Raw genomic sequence first — 23,062 nt, 5'->3', positions numbered from 1 at the left:
TTTCTCTTTGCTTATTTACAATAATCACCTGTACTTCTGTTTTATTATCTGTTCTTTAAGTTTCTGAGCTAACCTTTATTGTCTAGTCGGATTAATATCAGGAAATAATATTAACAATTATCATTTGTTTTCCAGAGTAAAAAGGCTTGTCCTTGCTTCAGATCCTGATCGAGAAGGGGAGGCAATTGCCTGGCATATTGCTGAGGTGTTGGAGCAGCAAGGTGCCCTGAAGAAAAATGTGCTTATTCAGAGAGTTGTTTTTCACGAAGTAACAGAGTCTGCCATTAGAAATGCTATGGAATCACCAAGAGACATTGACATGAGTCTTGTACATGCGCGCCATGCACGTTCTGCACTTGATTATTTGATAGGATTCAATATATCACCACTGTTATGGAGAAAACTCCCTGGTTGCCAGTCAGCTGGGCGAGTCCAATCAGCAGCTCTCTCTCTTATCTGTGACCAAGAGAATGAAATTGAGAAATTTGTTACTCAGGAGTATTGGAGTGTGGAAGCTAAGGCTTGTACTCAAGAACTGCCACTTTCTGGTTTATATTGTCCTGTTCTGGCAAAAGTAACCCATCAAAATGGTAAAAAGCTTGCAAAATTCTCTATTAATAAAAAAACTGAAGCTGAGAACATTGTGCAGAAAGTTTCTTCGTCAAATTTCAGAGTATTGGATGTTGAAAGAAGTACTAAGAAAAGGAAACCCCCTCCACCCTACATCACCTCAACTCTTCAGCGAGATGCAGCTAACAAGTTAAAATTCAGTGCAACTAAAACAATGAATGTATATGGTTCTAACTTCTTTGATATTTTCGTTCCTTTTCGCTTATGAAAGGTTTTCTTGATGATACAAGCTTGTATATGAATATGAGTTGTTTTGAGGAGATTTTAAATTAGTGCCCTACTCAGAAAGCCACAATATTTACCACACAATTGAATCCAGAAACGAACTTAATTACAAATGGATTGTGGAAATCTGATAATGTTAAATGACTTGAAATTTCGGTTTACCATAAATAAGATGCGCAAGGCATCCAAGAGATGCAAAAATGCAATAATGATGTAAAAGCATCAGATCCTGGTAACCAGAAGTTCACCAGTTTCCCGTAGAAGACCTTTTTATCTCAAGAGAGCTAAACAAATTGGATCTTTTATCTAGATATTACAAACAGCTATGCAAAATTGATGCCTTTGACATGAATTAGCTCTTCCATCAACCACCTCAGCATGAAAGGCACTGATGCCGAACCTGCCCCTATAAGAAACATCTCATCATTCCTTCCCCAAGCATGCGTTGTCCTGATTGCTGCCAGGCCTTAGATAAATTATTACAACGTATGATCTGCTGCTGTCACTATCTAAAAATATCAATGTCACTCAAAGTGATATTAAGTGTATAATCTCCATAATTATTTGTAATAATCAATCAAAATGTACCTTTATCCATTATCAGGTGACTTTAGATGCTTTTCTATTTATGGTTTTAATTTCTTTTCCTGTCAAATAGACAAATTTATTTCTCTTTTCATGTTAATAAACTATTTAGGCTGCATTTAATGGCTATAATGAATCTTTGTGACAATATTTTCTTTAATTGCAGTTGGCTCAGAAACTCTACGAAGGGGTTGAGATTTCTGACAATGAAGTTTCAGGATTGATTACATACATGCGGACTGATGGACTGCGGGTACACTGTTAGTACTTTTATTTCTCTTATTACAAGTAACCAAGCTCTAAATCAAGACCTTTTGTTTCTCTTATCCATTTCTGTAGAATGTGTGTAAATTATAATCCTCATGCTTAAAATTTCAGTTATATTTTGTAGATGTTTATCTTACATTATGTACTATTCTGGCATTTCTTTATCATCAGCCTGGTTTTCCATTATGAGATTAGGGCATGTTATACTCAATTTATGGTAGCTATATCATGGGTAGAGAAACTTGTATAAAACTCCTTTAGTTTCTTGAGCAAATTCTTACATCTTTCATCTGAATTTTCCATGTACTTGAAGACCTTTGAGAAACAAGGCAACAAAAGTTGAGGATTGTTCACACTAAGAAAAGGAATAGTTATAAGAACAGAAAATAGGATAAAATGTAAGGTATAAAACCAAGGAGGAACTTGTGTTTGCATAACAAAGTTCTTAGCCATGACAATTCTTAAAGATTCAATTTACTGTGAGGCAAATAAATGGGACTGAACAAAAAAGTATTATGAAATTTAAACATATTAAATAAAAAGTAGATAACTCAGATTAGTTATCAGAACATAAAACAGAATAAAAAGTAAGTTATACATATCTGTTATCTTATAGTCAACTATATGATGTTGACTATGCGGGGTTGTATATATATATATGAGTAACTTTAGTTGTTAAGGATAATATGTATCTTTATAAATCATCCAAGTGATTATAATATGGCAAAAAGAAACTCTTGACAATTTGCATACTGATGCTTGTGTAAGTTCAGTTAAGTTTTTCTATAATCCTTAATTCTTAACCATATGTGTGCTCTCAATTGAGGATGTAATAAAAATATTGTAGGCTACTTGTGTAGGGATTTGCATGTGTAAAATTTTAAGAGAAGCTTAGGATTCCTTACTGCTGCTTTTTCTCTCTCCCAAAATGGTGACAGTTTGGCCATGGTTATAAAATTCACCTATTGTTGAATCTACGAAAAATGACATGACAAGCAAATGATAGCCAAACATATAAGCATCACATGAACATGTAAATCCTTGCCAAATATTTCCCCTCAGCACTAATATATACCTCAACAACTATGTTTCCCGGCAGCAGTGTGCATGGGTCAAACGGCTGTACTTAGCTGAGTATTGTTTCAATACTACCTACCATATGACGATTGGAATGTAACCATTTAGAGCTTTGTATGGAATAAGGTGTTGTCATTCATTGACTTAGCATTTGATCATAGTAAGGTTTCCCCGTATGAAGGAAGCCATACAGAGTTACCGAGATGTTCTTAAGGCATTAAGAAATAATATCTTACAAGCCTAGAATGAGCAGAAGTTTTATGCAGATAGGCATAGAGTTGAGAGGGTTTTTCAAGTGGGAGACTTGGTTTCTTTTGTCTACAGCCTCACAGACAGTCATCCTTGAAGAGCAGTGGGGCAGAAGTTGAAGCCCAGGTTCTATGGGCCATACAAGGTGGGCAGGAAGGTGGGGGAGGTTGCATACGAACTTGAACTTCCCACGGGAAGCAAGATACATAATGTCTTCCATGTCTCCTGCTTAAAGAAGGCCTTGGGTTAACGGATAGTGGTGTAACCTTAGCTGCCTCCGTTGGATGAGGAAGGAGACTTGGTGTTGGAACCTGAAGCTGTTGCAGATTGGAGAGAAAAGAAGTTAAGTAATAAGACAATACGTGAATATTTGATTAGGTGGAAAGGGTTACCAATGGATTATGCTTAATGGGAAGGTGAGGAGATATTGCAGCATCCAAACTTATGATTGTTTGTGGACCAACAATCTTGGGAAGAGAGGATTGTCATGTCCCCTCTCTAGCTCCGCTGAAGCTCAGTGAATAGCTAATCAAGTGTAGTTCTCCTTCAGCACTTAGACAATTGTAGTGAATACAGAGGAGTTTGTTTTCAATAAGGTGGCGGGTCCATGTTCACGTTGGGGCCATGTACACTAAGATTTATTGTTCTTGAAGTGATATTATCTCCTTATTGCCGGGTGTTGATGACTTAATTTATTTCTTATAATCTTGCCTGATTTATAGGCCTTTTGATGGAGCACAAGCTTTAGAGTTGCTGGGCGATATTTATTGGGAATTTGGAGTTTGAGAAAGACATGTTATGATTATTATTATTTTCTTATGTCTGCTCCACTTGCTGCTGCCTTCAGTTCAAAAGCTCAGGACAAAACCCCTGCTAGCAGACAACCTTGGACATCTACCCAGGGTTAATCACCAACAACTTTCCAAATGTTTTCAGTATGCTATGATTCCAGATCAGAGAACAATGCATTAAATTGTAAGGTTCAGCCAAAGGTTTGATGATAATGGATGAAGCAGAACAGCCACTCACCAATGCATGCATGTCAGATTTCTCTTCTGAAATCAATAATAATATTGCAGGTATTCTAGATCGTTTTGTGTTTCATTGATATTGTCTAAAGAAATTGTTAATGCTATTTTAGTACTTCCAGTAGAATTTTAGGCCCATTAATCATGTTCAGAAAGTTGTAAGGAATAATCTTGTTTTCAATTTTGTGTAAGGGTTTTCTTTTTCTATTTCATTTCAAGAGTTTCTCAATTCAATACCCTAGAAGGGCTATTTCATGAAACATTTGATTTTAGTATCTGCTTGATTCTCAAACAGATTTGTGAATACCTTTTATCTGTCCAAAGCCTTAGATTGGCCTGTTTGATTGTGGGAATTGAACTGGAACTGGAAGTTGGTAATTCCTAAATTTCTAATCTGTAGTTTGCACGTGCTAAACTGGAATTGGGATTTAGATTTCGTATTCCCATTTTGGATCCAAAATGAGAATTTGATATTCCACCTCAGGAGGTGGAATTTGAATAATTCCAATTCCCAACACCCATTTTTATTTTTGATAATGTTTTTGGGTCCAGGATTAATCCCTCGTGGATAAGAAGAGGGGTTGCAGTTACAGATGAAACCTGCATGTCGCTGCTGTTGACCATAACATCCAGTTTGTTCAATGAAAACTCCATCATGGCTTTGAGCCATATCCTTATGCCATGCTTGCATATTATCCAACACAGAGAGATTTACAAAATTATAAATAGAATGATTAGTAAGGCTAGATCGACTCATCGCTGTAAAAGCTTGGATGACCATGGTCGTAATTATGTTGTTGCATGGTCCAGGCTCACAAGAAGGAGATCAAGTGGGTCTTTATTTTCAGAGATTTTGTTGGATTAGTAGATATGGTGGTGGTGTGGTACAAATTGACTGTGTGAGATCCAGAAGGCAACTAAAGTGAAGAAAACAGTGTTTATAGTGTTTCTAAATAAAACAAAAATGAATTATGTATTGTAGAAGAGGCTTGTGAAGCAATATCTATAGGACAGTGTTTATAGTGTTTAAAACAAAAATCATTATGTATTGTACAGGAGGCTTGGGAAGAAGTATCTATAATATGATTATGGATTTTAATGGAGTCAACACGATGGAATTAATGAACTTCTAACAAGTTCTTATACTCACATTTTTAATTACCTGCAGTGACATTTTATAAATTTAATAGTGAGATTTCTTGCAGTGACATTTTATCAATCTAATAGTCGGACCGATCTGCATCGTGGTTAGGAACAATCAATGAATTGCTGCTTAAAATGGCAGTATTGTGGGTGTAACTGCCTTTATGTTGCAGAACAGCGGATTTCCCAGAGTAAGGAAATACCATGAGTCATGATGTATTTGGCGAAGCAGGGACGGAGGTGCACAATTTGGGAAATACACAGAAAAAGATAATATTCAAATTCCAAATTTAATTTTGTAGAATCAAACACTAAAAAAACACATTCCTCGTTCAATTCTACGTAAACCAAATGGGTCTAATACTATTCCCAAAACCCAATTCTGGAATAACAAGTCCAGAATCTGACAAATTCTGACTATGAGACCATTGCTAGAATTGCAAATTCCAGCAGCCAAACAGGCCCTTAAGAAAGTAAACCATGTCATTCTAGAATAATGAGTAACATAAAGTATATTTCACCATTTAGTCCTCGTGTTTGTAGGCTCATAGTAATTTATATGTATTTTCTCCAAGAGTCTTGTGGAAGAATACTCTTTGTTCTTGAATTTTTCTCTAGTCTACTTCCCATCTGACATTCTCTGCACACAGTGTTTGTCCACTTGATTATTTTGGACAGATCTCTCCCAGACATAGAAGAATGGATCTTCATCATATTCTCCAAACTATTGTGTTGTCATGTCCCCACTCAAGCTTAGTCTAGCAGAGACATGTGAGTCAGCTTATTATGGGGTCTTGTAGGCTGACAGGGTGGATAGAGACCCAGTATGGTTATTCGGAGTTGGGGACTTGGTGTTCTGGCGGTTATTGATCAGTTGGGAGACGTTCCTTGTTTTTAGGAGGCAGTGCCTACTTTTTAGGAGGTATGATCTTGCCGAAGGTTGGGTCTCCATGAGATTACTCTTTGGGTTTAGTTTCAGAGGGATAGGGCTTGTTTCCTAAATTTTAGGAGCATCCCTAGATTTTAGGGATGATACTGCCAGTGGATCCTTGTTTTCCAACTTCAGTCGCAGACAGGTGATAGGATGATTTTATGGTTTGTGATGTCAGTTGGGCTTTTTGTGGCTATTTGGGTTATAATTTTAATATTTCCTAAGTTAGCGTTTAATAATTAAATAAGGCTAAATTATTAGCCATTTTGGAGTAATAAGGGGTTTTTGGCCTCATCTGGATGCACATTTTATGGTGTGATAGCTCGTTGGAAAGGTCTCGAAATTCTCTAAATCTTTCTCTTTGGTCTCAAGGCAATTTAGTGAACAAATTTCTGTCTATGAGGAAAAAGGTCATTCTCTAGTAACATGACCACTTTAAAATAAGAAATTATAACACTTTCACTACCCAACGCCACTTGGAGACACTTAGGGTTTGATTTTCAATTGAGAGGGGTTATAAGGAGATAGAAGCTTCATTCTATGATCATCTTTTGCATATTTGACAACTTGTTTATGAATTTGCTCTGAATGGGCGATTTCTATTCTGGGACGCAAACCCCAGGTTAGTGATTAGCTGGGACGTAGCCCTCAGCAATCTTTGGCACCGAATCTCTTAGGCATTGTGTGTGGTGATTAAGGACAGAGGCATCAATTCTCATTGGGGTTTCAGCGTGGCATATCATCTTTCCAGTTGGGATGTGGTTCATTGCGGCCTGTGGGACACCATTTGCAGCAGATACACCACGTGGTGTATAGAGTATTGCTTATATTCACCTCCAAATGTATGCTGGATTCGAGAACAATCTTCACCTTCCAGTTTGACATCAAATTTGTATGTGAGCTTTGGGAAATGCATTGGATTTATTGCTTGGCTCTAAAATCCAGACAAATCTGCCTGGTACAGTTTGCAATAATTCGGATTTTTGTTGTATACCTTATGTATTCCAATCTTGTTTCATGTTTGCTGTTCCCTATTCCTTTCTATGTTATAAAACCATCAAAACACAAAAACAAACAAACCTTTCTGCACTTCTGTCTAGTTCTGCAAGAAAATATAAATAAACAGGAAAACAAAAAAATAAAAAAATTACAGCAGTTTAACAGAAGAGATCCATCAGGGATCTTTCGTGTGTCCCATCCTCTTTTGCCATAACCAACATTCACTACTTTGCACTAATAAACAAGTGCTTCCTTCATTTTCTTGAAGGTAGTTGACATTGCCATTTGTCCTTATACCTTCTAAAACTAATCTTCTGTAACCTTTCCTGATCACACATCCAGATCTGTGAAAGATAAGCTTGTAACCCTTACTGCACATTTGTTTCACTCTCAACAGATTTTATGTTAACCCCCTAACATAATAAACATCAGCAGTCTTATGCTTACCATAAATGAATATAACTCACAAGCAAAATTGAATGATCCTCCATCACACTGCTCAAACTCGAGGAATTTTACTTTGTCATTGATCATACGATTTGAGCACCAGGAATCAGTTATCCAAGGTCTAGGTTCTTTTCATGTAGAGCAGTATTAACAGTTGTCTCACTTTTTTTTGCAGGATTCTAACTTCCAGATATGTTACTACCATTCTCCTTAATATCCAAAAACAATATGTCATCATTTAATATGGTTTCCATCCTTATCGTCTAATGAATGGGTCTCCACACAGGCTTTTCTTACCCTCGGCTTTTTAATCTGTTTTTGTATATTTGTTATTATTTTCTATAACTAGTGTGATGTCCGCTTTTGAGATCATCATATACTTTGCCCTAATTTCATAAATCCAAAATGAGTTAGGAGGAAAATTGTAGTTAGAGATGTAATTCTTACTTAAATAAGATGAGATAAGCTATATAAATATTTGGATTCTGGATTCTCACATCAGGTTGATCTCTTAAATCGATCTCCTTTATTAATTGGATTTTTTTATGCAGTCTACTCCCAAACTCTGAACAATACTCTTCTATTGTTGCCCCTTCTTTTTGCATAGAATGAAATCTCCTTTATTGGTGAAAGGGCCATCGCCTTTCTTTAGAATTAAGTAACCATTTTCCTTTCTTTTACAAACTTTGAAAAATCTAGTTTTGAGGTCTAACCCAGTCAATCTAGGACATAAATCCCAAAACAAATTTGCACGGAGGACAAAACTTTGTTTTTGATGAAAAAATGGTAAAACCCTCTTGCTAAAATTTATGTCTTTTTTGGAAAAATTGCACAAAACCCCATCAATCTTTTGATTTTGAGGAAAATCAATAAACACTAGTTCAGAAAATTGCAAAAAGCCACATTTTATTGAAAAATCTTGTAAATCCAAAACCTAGGAAAACATTTCAAGGAAAAAATCTTATTGTCCTTGACAGTCACATGTTGTGCAGTGGAAAATGCAAAAAACAAATTACACAAAATCTAAACCAGATGCAAGGAATCTCAGAGACTATGTTTTTTTAAAAAAATTGACAAAAAGAAACCTCAAAAGCCTTGCACAAGTCTTTAGGTGTAGGCTTGAGAAGATCAAATGAGACACCCTGACAGGAGTTGCACCTATTATTTCCTCATGTGACCAAATGCACTTTCCAAAAACAAAACGAGTCTCTCTCAATCATCACTAGACTTACCATAAATAGTATGTACATGAAACCAAGCCCAAACAAAGTCCAATTTGATCCAAATTAAGACCAAATTGGAACATACTAAATTGTGGAGAAGAGGAAATCCTCCCATAACCAAGTCTCCAACTCAGAAGTCCGTCTATCCATAATAATTAGTCCACGTGGTACATAATGATAGGCTCACAACTTTTCCTCTGACATTGGCTAAAAAGGGGACATTACAAAATTTCAGACACCTTGCAACTTGTGAGAATAGTTACATTATACATAAAATGGCGCCAAAAATCATGTTTTCATAAAATGCGAATCATGAATTTTTAGGAGGATTTGTGAAGGTCCCAAAATTAGAGCAAACAAATGGTGCACAAATTTCTTTTGTGGGCTGCAAGTAGAAAACCTTTGGTAGAAACATGGGTCGTTGCATAGAGGAAGGAACTTTTGAATAACTTCTAGAAAAAATAGTGTTTAGAAAAATGTCATGCATAATTTTTACAAAAAAATTGGCCATGACGAAACCTTGAAGACCGACAATTTTGTAGATTGATGACCCCAAGATTCTGCAAAAACCAGAATGGTAAATTTTTTTTCCGAATACTTTCCACATTTTTATCATTAAAAAAAATGATCCAAAAGCTTTCCAAAAAAGTCCACCCACACAATTGAGTGGGGTGGGGGGGGGGGGGGGGGAGGGTAATCAGTTTTGACCAAATTAATATCCAACTTCAATAACAAAAACAATAAACCATAGCAAGAGATAGTCCATACATAGTGACACAATGACCTTGATCAGAGGGAAAACCCTGGTGGGGACGACACCCACAAGATAGTTTACTAATATAAAAGTTCCTTGTGGAAGGATGTGACTCTATTAGGAGTCAAATACAATGCAATTAGTACAACAGTCCTTGCTAAAGGACAAATCCTTGTTAGAAGACCTTGAAGCCTTGTTACAAGGGTTAAACCTTGTTAGAGGCTGATAGGAAGACAACTGAACTCATGATCCAAATTGCTTCAGTCAACAAAGAAGAATAGATTTGAATAATAAATCCAATGTACAGAACTGACCAATATTGCAACTCAATTGCCAATATAGTTCCGTTGAAGTTCAAACCCAACAACCAACTTTATCTTTGCTTTACTCTGATCAAATTCACATTCTTTGATCACACCCACACCATTATATGTGATATGATATTACAATGACGAATACGTCCAATGAAATCTTTACAAGGGACCGATTCCCATGTCTTGTTCTTCTCTATCTGATCAAGGTCTTCTTTCATTGCATTTTTCCAAAATTCGTCTTTCGATGCCTCATCAGTAGTTTTAGGTTCAACTTGTGAAATCAAACAAATTTCTTCTCTTAGCTTGTTTCTTGCCATTATTTTGTTTTCATTGGCAATGATTTGTTTGTCGGGGTGATTCATGTTTACCGTATAGGGTAAAAGGATACTTATTGCATGTAGTATAGCAAGATATAACACGGAATAGATACTTTATTCATGTACGCAATATGCACTTACTGCTTACAATATTATTAAGAGGATTATAATGATTATCCAAAGTCCCTTTCGAATAGTGTACATATACTTTCCTAAAGGGGTGACTCAACTGTCACACGCCCGTTTGGATACTATTCTACCCGTTAGCTACAATATAGAATTTATCAACAACATCATCCCCCCCCAAAGAAAAGTCGTCTCTAGACGACAATACAACAAAACTCAAAATAAACAACCCATTACATCAATATATAGATACTAAACAGAGGGATGCATCCCAGGTGTAGTGGCCGTCCGTGCCTTCAGTTTGTTCAGCTCCGCCCGCAGCTTGTAGACTTGCTCCGTCCGAACTTTCAATTCCGCCTCCCCCTCCATCTGAAGCTCTAAAGATGACTGCATCATCCCAACAATCTCTCCCAGCTCTTTTTCCTTCTCATTTGCTACTCGCTCCTTCTCTACTGTTAACTGTTCCTTCCTTGCTGCCAATTTTTGTAGCTGACTCCTCCCGAGCCCTCTCAGCTGCTACTTGATCTGCGTGGCTCCTCCAAAGGGTGTAATATGCCTCCCAGTGTATCTCCACTATTTTGTGAGTCAAAGCCTCTACTTGGCTCTCTATTCCAGGACCTCTCGTCGTGGCCCAATCTTGTCGCATCTCTGCAGTCTCCACACTCAGCCATCCCCGTTCCTCGAAAGACTGTAAAGGCAGTCGGGCATCCTAATCTCATGAAGGATACTACTCCCTCCAGCTCCTTCACTACTGAGTCCAAAGTCTGAGTCTTTGCAGAGGTCACCTCCTGGCGAGCCCGAGTTGCTAGAGCTGCTATATCAGTGAAGAATGTCTCTCTTATCACTGCTTCCGACGCTACCGGATGTTCCTGCTGCACACCCATAGCCTTCTCTATTGCTTCCACCATATGCTCAACAACGCTATGCGGTAGTCTCTCATCCTGTGTCGGCTCCTCTACTTGTGCCTAAAAAGGGTTTCCCTCTGAAATTGCTTCTCGTGTAGGTGTCTGCATGCATGTCACTCGAGGTGCTGGGTATGGTGGAACTGTGTACTCAGGTACGTGCTCAACTTTTGGGTTATGATCTCTCTGTCTCGCTCAGGTGATGCTAACAATGCTGTATCCACCGTAACCATTGCATCTGAACCCACTACATTTAATTGGGCACTCGGCGGCCTCAAGCCCTTGCCTGTCGACATCTCCATTACTCCTACCTCAGTGTCCATCTCTGTATCAGGTACAAGTACCTCAGCCCTAGCGTCTGGTAACATCTCACGAGTAGGTTCCATTACCTCGGGAGCGGTTGTCTCCGTTGGTGGTGGATGTGCCTATGCTGGTGTCTCAAGAAAGGCTCGTGTCTTCGCTCGTGCTTCCACTGTAGACTGAATCGCAACTGAAGTTGGTGTCTCACTACTGGCTGCCTAAATTGACCAAACCCCGAAATACCATGAATACCTACGAGAGCCAAATGTGTCGTAGCTGAAAGTGCAGGCCATGGGAATCTCAATGGTGTAGCTGTAATTACCTCTACCTCCTTGTCCTCTTCCTCTTCTCCATCAGTCCCACTTTGCTCCGAATAAGTCTCCTCCCAACCATTGTCAATATTTCCACCGTTTGTTCTCGGTCGTTTCTGCCTGACTATGGTCTTGGTGCCCAATGTATCCAGATGTCTCCACTGCATAATCGGGGGTTCGCTTGGTGTGAGTGGTCCTAGTTTGGCCTCCAATGCATTGTTGGGGATCATATGCATTGTTGCTTCCAAGAATAGGCCGATGGCATAATGTGGCATGTAAAATGTCTTGTGCTGTAATGTCATGAATTCATACATCCGTTCGACCAATAATGCAGCCCAATCATGTACCCTACCATGCAGGATCCTGGTCATCATCACCACATTTGGGAAGGAAATCTCTGAGGCGCGGCTAGAGCATGTGAGGCAACTCTTCACAACGTCCATCAAATAGCGCTAGTGACCTTCCTGCACATTGGATTTCTTCAACCCACTACCCCTTGATGTGTCCGAGAGAGCTTCCTGTTCCGCCTACGTCAGGTTGCCACACACGAGCTATATCAACTGTATTTTTACTTTCCGACTCATCTTTTTAGGTTTTCTTTCTATTTTCCTTCCCCCCAAAGTATGGCCAGGTATCCTGAATACCCATGTGAAGTTGGCCGGTTTGAATGATACTACTAAGTTGCAACCAAGGTACTCAAACTTACTGGTTCGAGAGAACCTATGATACGTTTCTATAATGATGTGTAGAAACCCTTCATAATCTCTGATACCGAATACAGGCATTTGAATTACCCACTCAACCTGTTCCTTCCGAATGCTGGCCTTTATTGGATGTTTATCAGGTGTTTGCTGCCACCACCTCAGGCATTCTGCACCATTCAATCCTTCAAATGCAACATTTTGCGCAATAGGAATATCCGTCGCAACTGACTGTGTTGGTTGCTTCGCTTTCTTTTTGCTTGGTTTTGTACTTGTTCCTTTTGCTACATGGACTCCAGATGGCAATGTCTTCATATTCCTGTTCATTGCTGTAGTTGTTGCTAAATACTCTTCCAATTTCTTTTTCCAGGCTCTCTTGCTGGTTAAATCCATAACTGTCACCTTTTTGTCGTTTTGCTTGAATAAAAATAAATTCTTTAGGCCAGTTATCTCTCCTTACAATATTATTCCCTTTCTTGTTAATTGCGTCCATACGGATTGGTTTCTTTACTCTGAATTTGCCTTTACTCCACAGCTGTACGACTTCTTTCCCAAATTTTGTCTGCTGTACGGCTACAATATTCCCTCCTGAGGTTGTACCACTTCCACTTCCTCCTTGAAAAATGCCGTACTGAGCACAATCACTTGTAATGACTTCTTAATGCCGTACGGTTTAAGCTTGCCTTTGCTGTTCATACAGTCTCTAGCATCCAGAATGATGTACGAAACTTTTCTTTTATATATGGCGCCTCCCCTCTAATCGTATAGGTTCCTTCATGGCCGTATGGTCAAGGTTCTCCAATGTTTGCATGGGCTCGTTTTCTCTGTTTCCTTTTGTATCGTACGGTATATTGATGTGTTGTTCATTTCCTTTGTTTCCTTAAGGCTGTATGGCAACTTCGCTTGTGTTCTTCTTGGGTCTGTATGACCTCGACCTATTTCACTGGCTTCCTAATTGCCTTCTTGCTCATCGTACAGGATTGATTTCCTTTAGATACTCTTCGTATGTGCCGTACAATGATTGTTTTAGTAATTTATGTCCTGCTAGGTTGCATGGCTCCTTGTTGTAGTGACCGTACCCTCTTTTATTCTCCTCCATACATGGCCGTACGGTGCTTTTTTTTTTAGAATCTCCAAGGCCATATGGTGTTTGCTTTTTAGGATCTCCAAGACTATACGGTCCTTAAATTTAATCCTATTAATGTCCTTCCAGTTCTATTTGTACCCTCTGCTTGGCCGTACAGTCTCTATTAATGATCTGCTCGGTGACTTCCATACGGTTCGTATGGTAATTGCCTTCTATGTCCGTATGGCTGTACGATGTCCTTTCCCATAATAAAAATAAAAAACGCAACATAAAGTGTTCCAATTGTTCACTACTCTCTGTTTACTGTTCACATGAATGTTATATTTTTCCGTGGTATCAATTATAATCTCTTTCTTTTCTGATGGCCGTACAGCTTAGAGATGATTCTTTTGACTACTACTCTCCTATTTATATCTTATTACGTCAATCAACATAAAAAATAAAAAGATTTTATTTTACACTTAATTTACATATATACATTAATATTCATTATTTATTCTCAGTTGTTCATCTGTGGGGGTGCATTGTTTACCGTATGTGGTAAATAATTTAATGCATATAGACAATAGACAAGAACATGTAACACAATAGTACTCCTTTTATTATTCGCATAGATGCTGAAGAGATTACATGGTGCTTCCAATGATGATTACAATCATGATCCAAAGTTGTACATATACTATTTCGAAGAACCTTCCCGAAGGGGCCCATCGGCTACATAACAATTACTGACTACATGCTAATCTACCCGTTGGCTGTTTTATAATTTTACCGACAACATCATCCCCCCCAAAAAGAAAAGTCATCTCCGGACGACAATTACAAAATACTCACTTGTGCTGCTTTCTGTGCTTCTAACTCCTGGGTATATTGAGCCAAGTGTCGCTCAACTGCGTTCAACTGGATGATCAACTCTCCCAAGCTCTCTATGCATCCACCAAGACAGCTTCACGTCCAACACCTACTCCAAGTGCCTCAAAGCGTAGCACACCTCTTGAAAGGCTTGCTATAGTGCTCTCTCTACCTTTGGTACATAGACACTCTATGTCTGTAGCAGCTCTAGGTCTCATCAATTGGTCACACTTCTCACGACTGATAACTGCACCGACTGGGGGTCTAGGGGGCATTGCCCCCAGTGGGGTCGAGGGGCAGCGCCCTCACGGGGTCCTGGGGCAAAGCCCCAAGTGCGCTCCCTGTCGCGATACGGGGCGGGGTCGAGCGACAACGCCCCCTCTGCCAAGACCAAATCAGCACCCTCAAACCCACACAAAAGTCCATGGAACACACCATTTTTGTGATTTTCTTCCAATCCCACACTCTTTTCTGGCAATTGCTTATGTTTTACTACTTGTTTATGTCTTTCCCTTCCCTTGGGCATCATGCATTATTCATTCTGAACATTTTTGACTTGTCGTTTTTTTTAAGAACCTCATATCACCCTTCTTCTATGTCTACTGGTGTACTGCAATCTTCTTCTTCCTCTCTAGTTCCTACCATACGAAATGGCTCCCTTCTTGTATTGAAGATGTTCCCACTTCTCCTTCTTCGACGTACGGCTTCCTTCCTCTTGTTACTGTACGTCTTGGTCGTACGACTTTCCTACCATTGCTTGCTTCCTAAAATACCAGGCCGTACGGACCACCGAATTATGCTTACCTTCTTCTTTCTGAGCCGTATGGAAGATGTTTCTTTGCCTTTTTTTTCATACGATGTTCTAATTTCCCACAAGTTTTCGGCTGTATGGAAATGGGTTGTACGGTGTTCCTATTTCTCCAAGCTGCCAACCGTACATCGTACGGTGTTCCTTCTGTTCTCTGTGCGGTCAAGCTTTCTCCGGTTGCATTTGCATAATGTCGTACGGTCTTTGTTGTTTGCCCGAGCTTTATCCTTTGTATAGGTTGTACATGGTACGGTATCCAATCTAAGCCTCTTTTCGTACGGTTTTGCAGTGGTGACTTGTTTGCTATAGGGGTCTTCTTATATCACTACTTTAGAATTGATGTCTCTTTTACGACCATACGGTCTTTGTGATTTCCTTAAGGCCGTGTGGTGCATTAACTTCTATTCTCCTTGAGTCCATACAGTCCAATTCAGTAGCTGGTTATTATCCGCACGGTGATACTTCTTCCCCTCTCGAGTCGTAAGGTGTGTCATGCACAATATCTTCTCTTGTCTGGCCGTAGGGTGGGTCACCTGTGATTTCCTGCCGTCTTTTGCTTGGCCATACATCGTCCTTCCTGGGTCGTACAACAGTTTGTTTTTCTTTACCACCTTCCTTTCTTACTTACGCTCTTGATAGGTTGTATGACCCTGTTTAGTGGGAAACGTACTCCCTTCTACTCTCCTCCACATGTGCTCGTACGGCTAGAATTATCCTTGTACGAGCCATTCTCTTCCCAGAATGGCATCATATCCCTTTCCTTTTAGTGATATGACTACAAAATCAAGCAGGAACGGTTGTGTGCCAATAGTCACTGGTTGTGCCATCGGGATCGCAAGAGGCTTAATGCCATGTTGGTCTGCAGTTAGCAATTGGAACATGGGTGGCCATGTCGGTTGTCCCAACTTCCAGGTATCTTTTGGTAGGACATTTACCCCCGAACCTCCATCCACAATTGTGTCTGAAAGGACCGTTCCTAATATACTCATCTCTATGACCGCTGAATGCCGTCCGGATGTGAGGGCTAGCAGCATTGGGTCCGTTGCACTTGCTCTACTTTCCTTTTCCCTTCCATGTTCTCCTGGTAGTTTAGTAGTCGGGGCTATGTTTGTGAGTGCTGTCCATAGTTGAGGCATTGTGAGGATTAGATCATTTATTTTGACTAGTAAAATTCAGTTTGTAATAACTGCCTTATGATGTTTTGTTCTGCGCTGTTCTTCGTTGAGGTACGGACAGTGTTCTTCAATTGTGATTTCTTTGCCTGCGTCGCTTTCTCAATTTCCGCTCCCGCTTCTTCCAATCTTCTCTTTTCTTTTGTCAGGTCGGGGTGCAGTTTTGCTTGTTTACGGGTGATTGCCAAGACTTCTTCATTCATGCTGGTGCTGATCAAATTGACTCGTGATTTCGGGCACTTGGCATCTTCATGATCTCTAGGACCGCACCATTTGCATAACAACTTTGGTGTGTTTGTTGATGTACAGTTCCGTGCAAAGTGGCCCCACAAATTGCATGCTCGACATTGAACCATCGGGCGACCATTTGCATCGTATTGAATTCGGCTGCGGCCCCCATTATTATTGTTGGGATTGTTGTTTTGCCCTCTTCTATTATTTCTATACCCACCTGAAGTGGCACCATCATTGTTGGTGTTTCCGCTCCCTCTTGACGCGGGAGCCTCCTGTGTCAGGAGCACTTGTTGATGCCCTCTTGTTTTCATATTGAAGGGGCATTCTTTTGTGGAATATCCCATAATTTGACAGATATCGCAGAACTGGTTTTCCGGACAAGATCCTTTTGTGTGACCTTCTATCTTATAGTCCGTGTACCATAGCTTGTTTCCCTTCGTCTCTTTCTGCATATTCTTAAATTCCTTCATCGTTCTAATCATATCCTTCTGGGGGGCTCGGACTTTCTTATTGTCCTTTTCATCACCACTGCTATCTCTGTTCGAAGATGAGTCATTTGAATCGGATGAGCTACTTTTCTTATTCTTTTTCGTTTTCTGTTCACTTTCTATGTCCATCGCCCGATTGTATGCTTTGGTGTATGATGATGGTGGCACAATCTTCATTTTCTTCCTTAACTCCGGGCGTAGTCCTTCAATGAACCATCGCTTTTTCAGCTCATCTGTCAGCTTACTTTCCATTTTATTTATTAATTCTTTTAGTTTTCTAGCATATACACGAATTGTCTCATTTTTCCCTTGCTTTGTGGTGTATATTTTTGCTACGATCTCATTGTCGTCTCGCAACAACTGAAACTCTGTGATAAACTCCTTTTTAACTCTCGCCCATGTAGTTAATTTTGGGGATCGGTGTTGGCAAATCAATCAACTGCTACACCTCTTAGGGTTGCTGGAAGTTGTCGAACCCATTCATCTGTGTCGGTTATGCCATTCGCCATCCAAATTGTTTCGCATGTCTTATAGTGTCTGATTGGATCGACCGTTCCATCACCATCAAACTTTGGCAATTTTTCCTTTGGTCCAGCCATTACTATTCGACTTGGTGGTACTTGTGGACCTGCGCTGTTTTGGACACTTGCGCTGTTCCAGACAGTCGTCTTATTTCCAACAACCGCGTTACTTGGTGAAAAAGGGTTTTCCTCAAGCAAAGTTGTTCGTTTTGAAAGTTTATCGCAGACGAAGAGTTACTGCACGCTCGTGCTCCCTCGACACTCCGAGCTGTGCGAGTTAATCCCCTTCCATGTGGATTCTCTTCCCTCGACGTATATAGGTTAAGAAATTCCTCCCTTGTTTCTTCCACCAAATTCAACCGCTATCGAATCTCTTCCAACAATTCTTCGATGCTTCAGTGTCTATCGACAGTCTGTTGAAACCTTCTTCTGCGCTCAGCCTGTTGTGTCAAAATTAAATTTTCTTGTGCGGTGTGTACTTCATCTTTTTCCTTTAGCTTATTCTTATTTTTTTTAAGCTGATTCAGCATTAGTCTTCATTCCGCTGCCTTCGTTCCAGGTCCATGGAGCAACGACGCCAAATGTTTACCATATGGGGTAAATAATTTAATGCATACAGACAATAGATAAGAACATGTAACACAATAGTACTCCTTTTATTATTCGCATATATGCCGAAGAGATTACACAGTGCTTCCAATGATGATTACAATCATGATCCAAAGTTGTAGATATACCATTCCGAAGAACCTTCTCAAAGAGGATCATCGGCTACATAACAATTACCGACTATATGCTAATCTACCCGTCGGCTGTTTTATAATTTTACCGACAACACACATTATTTCTTTCGCAATAGATTTTCAACTTCGACCCATTCACTGTGTCAGGTACTTCCTTCCCGTCTAGCATCCATAACTTGATTGCCCTATTATCGCCCACTTCTCATATCTTTTATGGTCCGACCCATTTAACTTTGAACTTTCCAGGCCTGATCTCTTTCCGCCCATTATACTTCAAAACTAACTGGCCCGGTTGAAACTTATTTAATCTTAAATGCTTATCATGCCATGCCTTCCGCCTATTTTGTGTAACTTCTATGGCCCATAATGTCTGCAGTCGTCGCTCATCCAGTTTATTAAAGTTGTACAGTCTCTCCCTTAGGCTTTCCATGTTGTTCAGTTTGTTCTCGATTGCTATCCTCAACCGGGGTACCATGAACTCTGTTGGTACCATTGCCTCCTATCTGTACATCAGCTGGAATGGAGTGTGTCCGGTGGTTACTTTATATGAAGTACGGTACGCCCATAATGCTGATGGTAGCTTTTTTTCCAAATCTTCTCTGTCAACTGCACAGGATTTGTAAATTACTCCAACCAGGATCTTATTCGTGGCTTTGGCATGTTCGTTGGCTCTCGAGTAGTACGGTCTCGACAGTGAATGATAAGTTTTGAATTCAGTAATGAGTAGTTGGGTGATATGATTAACAAAGTGTCCTCCTCGGTCACTTGTCAACTGCAGTGGAATCCCGTACTTGGTGATGATTTGCTCATAAATAAATCTCGCTGTGCTCACCACAAAGTTGTCTGGTAATGCGCGTGCCTCCACGCACTTGTTCAGGTACTCTATCGCCACCACGATGTATCTGCACCTTCTAGTTTTGTTTACCTTCAGGAAAGTCCAATCCCCATCTTTCAAAAAGCTCTTGCACGTGTGAAGGATTTAGAGGCATGAAGTCCCTCTTTAATGATTTTCTAGCTCGTTGACATGTGTTGCATGCAACAACCCACTCTCTGGCATCGTTGTGTACGGTTGGCCATCATAACCCAGCCAGAAGTATCTTCCGCACAGTTGTGTCTGGCCCCATGTGTCCTCTTGCTAGTCCCTCATGCGCTTCCTTCAATACCTTCAGAAATTTCTCCTCTAGGACGCACCGCCTTAGAATCTGATTGGGTCCCATTTTGTATAGTAATCCGTTGATCAATTGAAATGTTCGGCTCCTTAACACCAACTCGCTTCTCTCATTTGGAGGCATCTCGTTAGGAAATTGTCTTGTTGATAGATACTCCTCGATACGTGCATACCAGGGTGGTAGTACTGCAACATGAAATAACTGCGCATCTTGAAAATCATTGTTGACTCTCTCCGGTGGCTCTCCAGATTTTATCCTTGACAAGTGGTCTACACTTGCATGACTTTTCCTCGGCTGCACCACAATCTTAAATGTGAACTCCTGCAATAATAATAACCACCGACTTATTCTTCCTTGAATAATTGGCTTATTTACCAGATATAGCAGTGCCTAATGATCTACACAGAATACAAATGGCGTCACCAACAAATAATGTTTGAATTTTTGTATTGCGTAGACCATCGCTAGTGCCTCTACCTCCGTCGTACTGTAGTTTTTCTCCGCCTTAGATAATAATCTACTTGCAAAATACATCGGATGGTCCAATTCGTGGTCACTTGTCTGTGCTAGTGTTGCTCCAACCGCATAATTTGATGCATCCACATGAACATGAAATTCCTTATCCCAGTTCGGATAGGCTAAAATCGGTGCGGTGGCCAACCTCGTTTTCAATCCATCAAAAGCTTCATTCTGCTCCGTTTCCCATTTGTAAGGTTCGCCTTTGCAGGTGAGTTTGTCTAGCGGGTAGGAAATCTTTGCAATTTTTTTTATAAACCTCTGGTAATATCCAATGTGTCCGAGAAATGATTTGACTTCAGATATGTCCGTCGATGGTGGCATTTACAAAATTACATGAACCTTGTCCGAATCTGTCTTTAGGCCTGCTTTGCAGACTGTGTCCTAGCACCTTCCCTTGTGGTACCATGAACTTGCATTTCTTCAGGTTCAATGCCAATCTCGCCTGTCTAAACCTCTCTATGCATTATCTGAGCGCTGTTATATGTTTATCCTTTGCTCTAAAAATTGACCAATCATCCAGAAATGCTTTAAAATTTCGGATAGATATCTTATCAAATATCTGTAGGATGATTCTCTGGAATGTTGCCAGAGCATTGCATATTCTAAACGACATCCTGTTGTAGGCATATACTCCATTTTCCACAATGAATGTTGTTTTTAATTTGTCCTCTTTGGCGATGGATATCTAGTTGTACACTGAGAACACATTCATGAATGAATGAATCTCATGCCCCACAACTTCCTCCAGAATGCTATTCGTGAATGGTATTGGAAACGGATCTTTGATTGTTACCGCATTTAGGCATCGAAAATCTACGCATATTCTTATCTACGTGTCTCATGTCCCCTTTTTAGCTCTGTCTAGCAATGACATGAGAGTTAGCCTATTATGGAGTCTCGTAGGCTGGCAGTGGTGATCAGGGACTCAATTAGGGTTTTCAGCGTCCGGATTTGGTATTACAGGTAGTAGTAGATCAGTTGAGAGCAGTTCCTTGATTTTAGGGGGCAGATCCTTGATTGTAGGAGGAGATTCCTACTTTTTAGGAGGTGGTGACATTTCCAGAGTTGAGGTTCTATGAGATCGCCCCTGGGCTCAATTTCAGGGGATTTGGGTGTGTTCCCTATATTTTAGGAGTATCCCTAGATTTGAGGGGGTGACTGCCAGTTGTCCTAGGTTGTCCGACATTAGTCATAGGCAGGTGACAAGCTTAGTTTCATGTTTTAGAGGTGTTTGGGTTGTTCCTTGGCTACTTGGGAAATATTTTAATATATTTAAATATTCTCCTAAGTTAGCATTTTAATAATTTAAATAAGGCTAAGTGTTTAGCCATTTTGGAGTAATAAGGAGTTTTTTGGCTCCATTTGGATCGATTTGCCTATGTGTGATAGCTCGTTGGAAAGAGCTCGGTCTCTAGTATTTGATTATCACTTGCTGGGACTTATTTGATGCTTGGAGCTATTTGTCATTAATAAAGTAATCATTTCCTTCTATTTGGACGCCTTTATTGGGAAAATAATGTTATATTATAAAATTCAAATGAATTCCACTTTAGGGTTCTTTTAGGGTTCAAATTGCCTTGGAGAGGGGATATAAGGAGAAGGCAACCTAAAGATGAGTATCTTTTATCATTTTGTCAACCTATTTTGGACGCCATTGCTCTGGAAGAGTATTCCTCACCTAAGACGCAAACTCTAGTGTTGAGAGAAGATTTGTTGGGACGCAGCCCTCAACAAGATTAGATTCGAAGGTTTTTTATGCATATAGTTTGATCAAGACAGGGGATCGATTTCTAGTATTGCAGTTACACTTTGCAGGCAATAGATTTTTAAGGAAGGTGGCCATTTTGGTTCAGCGTGGTGTTCTTTATAGTAGCTCACCTGGATCCCATTTTCAGCTGGCATGAACCTTGTTTGAAGCAAATCTGTATTAGTACGATTCTAAAATAAATAAGATTTTTTTGGTATGGTTTTAGAATCATTTCGAGATTAGTATGTATTGTTGCATATGATTTTGATCACTTCTATTTTATTAGTTATTGTTATTTATTCATTGTAATTCCTATATTTTGGAAAATACAAAAAACAACAACATTCTTCTGCAACTTCTGTCTAGCTCTATAAGATGAAAGAAAAATCTACATGAAAATATAATTTTATAATTAAACATTATAGCAGCAACAGAGCAAATATCCATTTGGGATATATCAGCGTGGTGTCTTTTTTCAGAGATATCACAATCGATGATACACACACTTGTCTGCACTCTAAAAATAATCCTTGCTTCCAACATCTGATCAATCTCCTCGGTGACTCATGCGACATAATTTGTATTCATCTAGTACGACCACTTCCATATGGGTACTGCACCTTCTATCAACAGTATCCAATGGACACATAACTCTGGTGGCACTCCTTTTAAATCTTTATACGTCCAGGCAAAGACGTCCTTGTACTCCATAAATATTGTGAACGCTACTACCTTCACTGCCTTCAGCACTGGATTCCAATCATCTCCTACAAGAATATGTTTCGGATTAGCCTCATCTCCCTAGTTCATTGTTTTCACAGTGGGCTCTTCATACTTTATAGGTTTGTCCTTGCTAAACAAGTGGGCTGATGTCTCATCCACCTATGCTTCTCCCTCCTTTATTTTCACTATACTCTTTTAGAAAATTGTTCCCTTCTTTTCCCTCCTCAACACCCAACATGTTACAGCTCGGGAAGAGCTCGTAATCCTCCATCTGCCAGTGGAGTAGTCTGTTCACCAAGTCTAGGTTGTCATCATTCGACTCTCCTTCTAATCTCAATACTCCTTCATCTGGTTCCATTCTCCTTTTTCCTTCATCATCACTTTCGCCTTCACCTTCTGAGTTTGACGACGCTGCCTCCTCCCCCACCATCTGTGTGTGCAGGTCGATTATAAATCTTCTACCTCCGCGT

At 39.8% G+C, this 23,062-nt stretch overlaps 1 protein-coding gene across 2 annotated transcripts in view; it reads left to right on the top strand.

Moving 5' to 3' along the window:
• LOC149575691 (DNA topoisomerase, type IA, core) overlaps window positions 1-23,062 on the top strand; it is a 273,230-nt gene that overhangs the window by 33,100 nt on the left and 217,068 nt on the right. For both annotated transcript variants that reach the window (XM_089815443.1, XM_089815444.1), the window contains exons 3-4: window positions 136-790; window positions 1,607-1,693. In XM_089815443.1, the coding sequence (XP_089671569.1) occupies window positions 136-790; window positions 1,607-1,693 (742 nt within the window). The remainder of the gene's footprint in view (window positions 1-135; window positions 791-1,606; window positions 1,694-23,062) is intronic.

The sequence above is a fragment of the Cupressus sempervirens genome, chromosome 2 (assembly GCF_028749045.1).
Source record: "Cupressus sempervirens isolate cs-2001-9-10 chromosome 2, ASM2874904v1, whole genome shotgun sequence".
NCBI lineage: Eukaryota > Viridiplantae > Streptophyta > Pinopsida > Cupressales > Cupressaceae > Cupressus > Cupressus sempervirens.
This window is presented reverse-complemented; position numbering and strand designations above follow the sequence as displayed.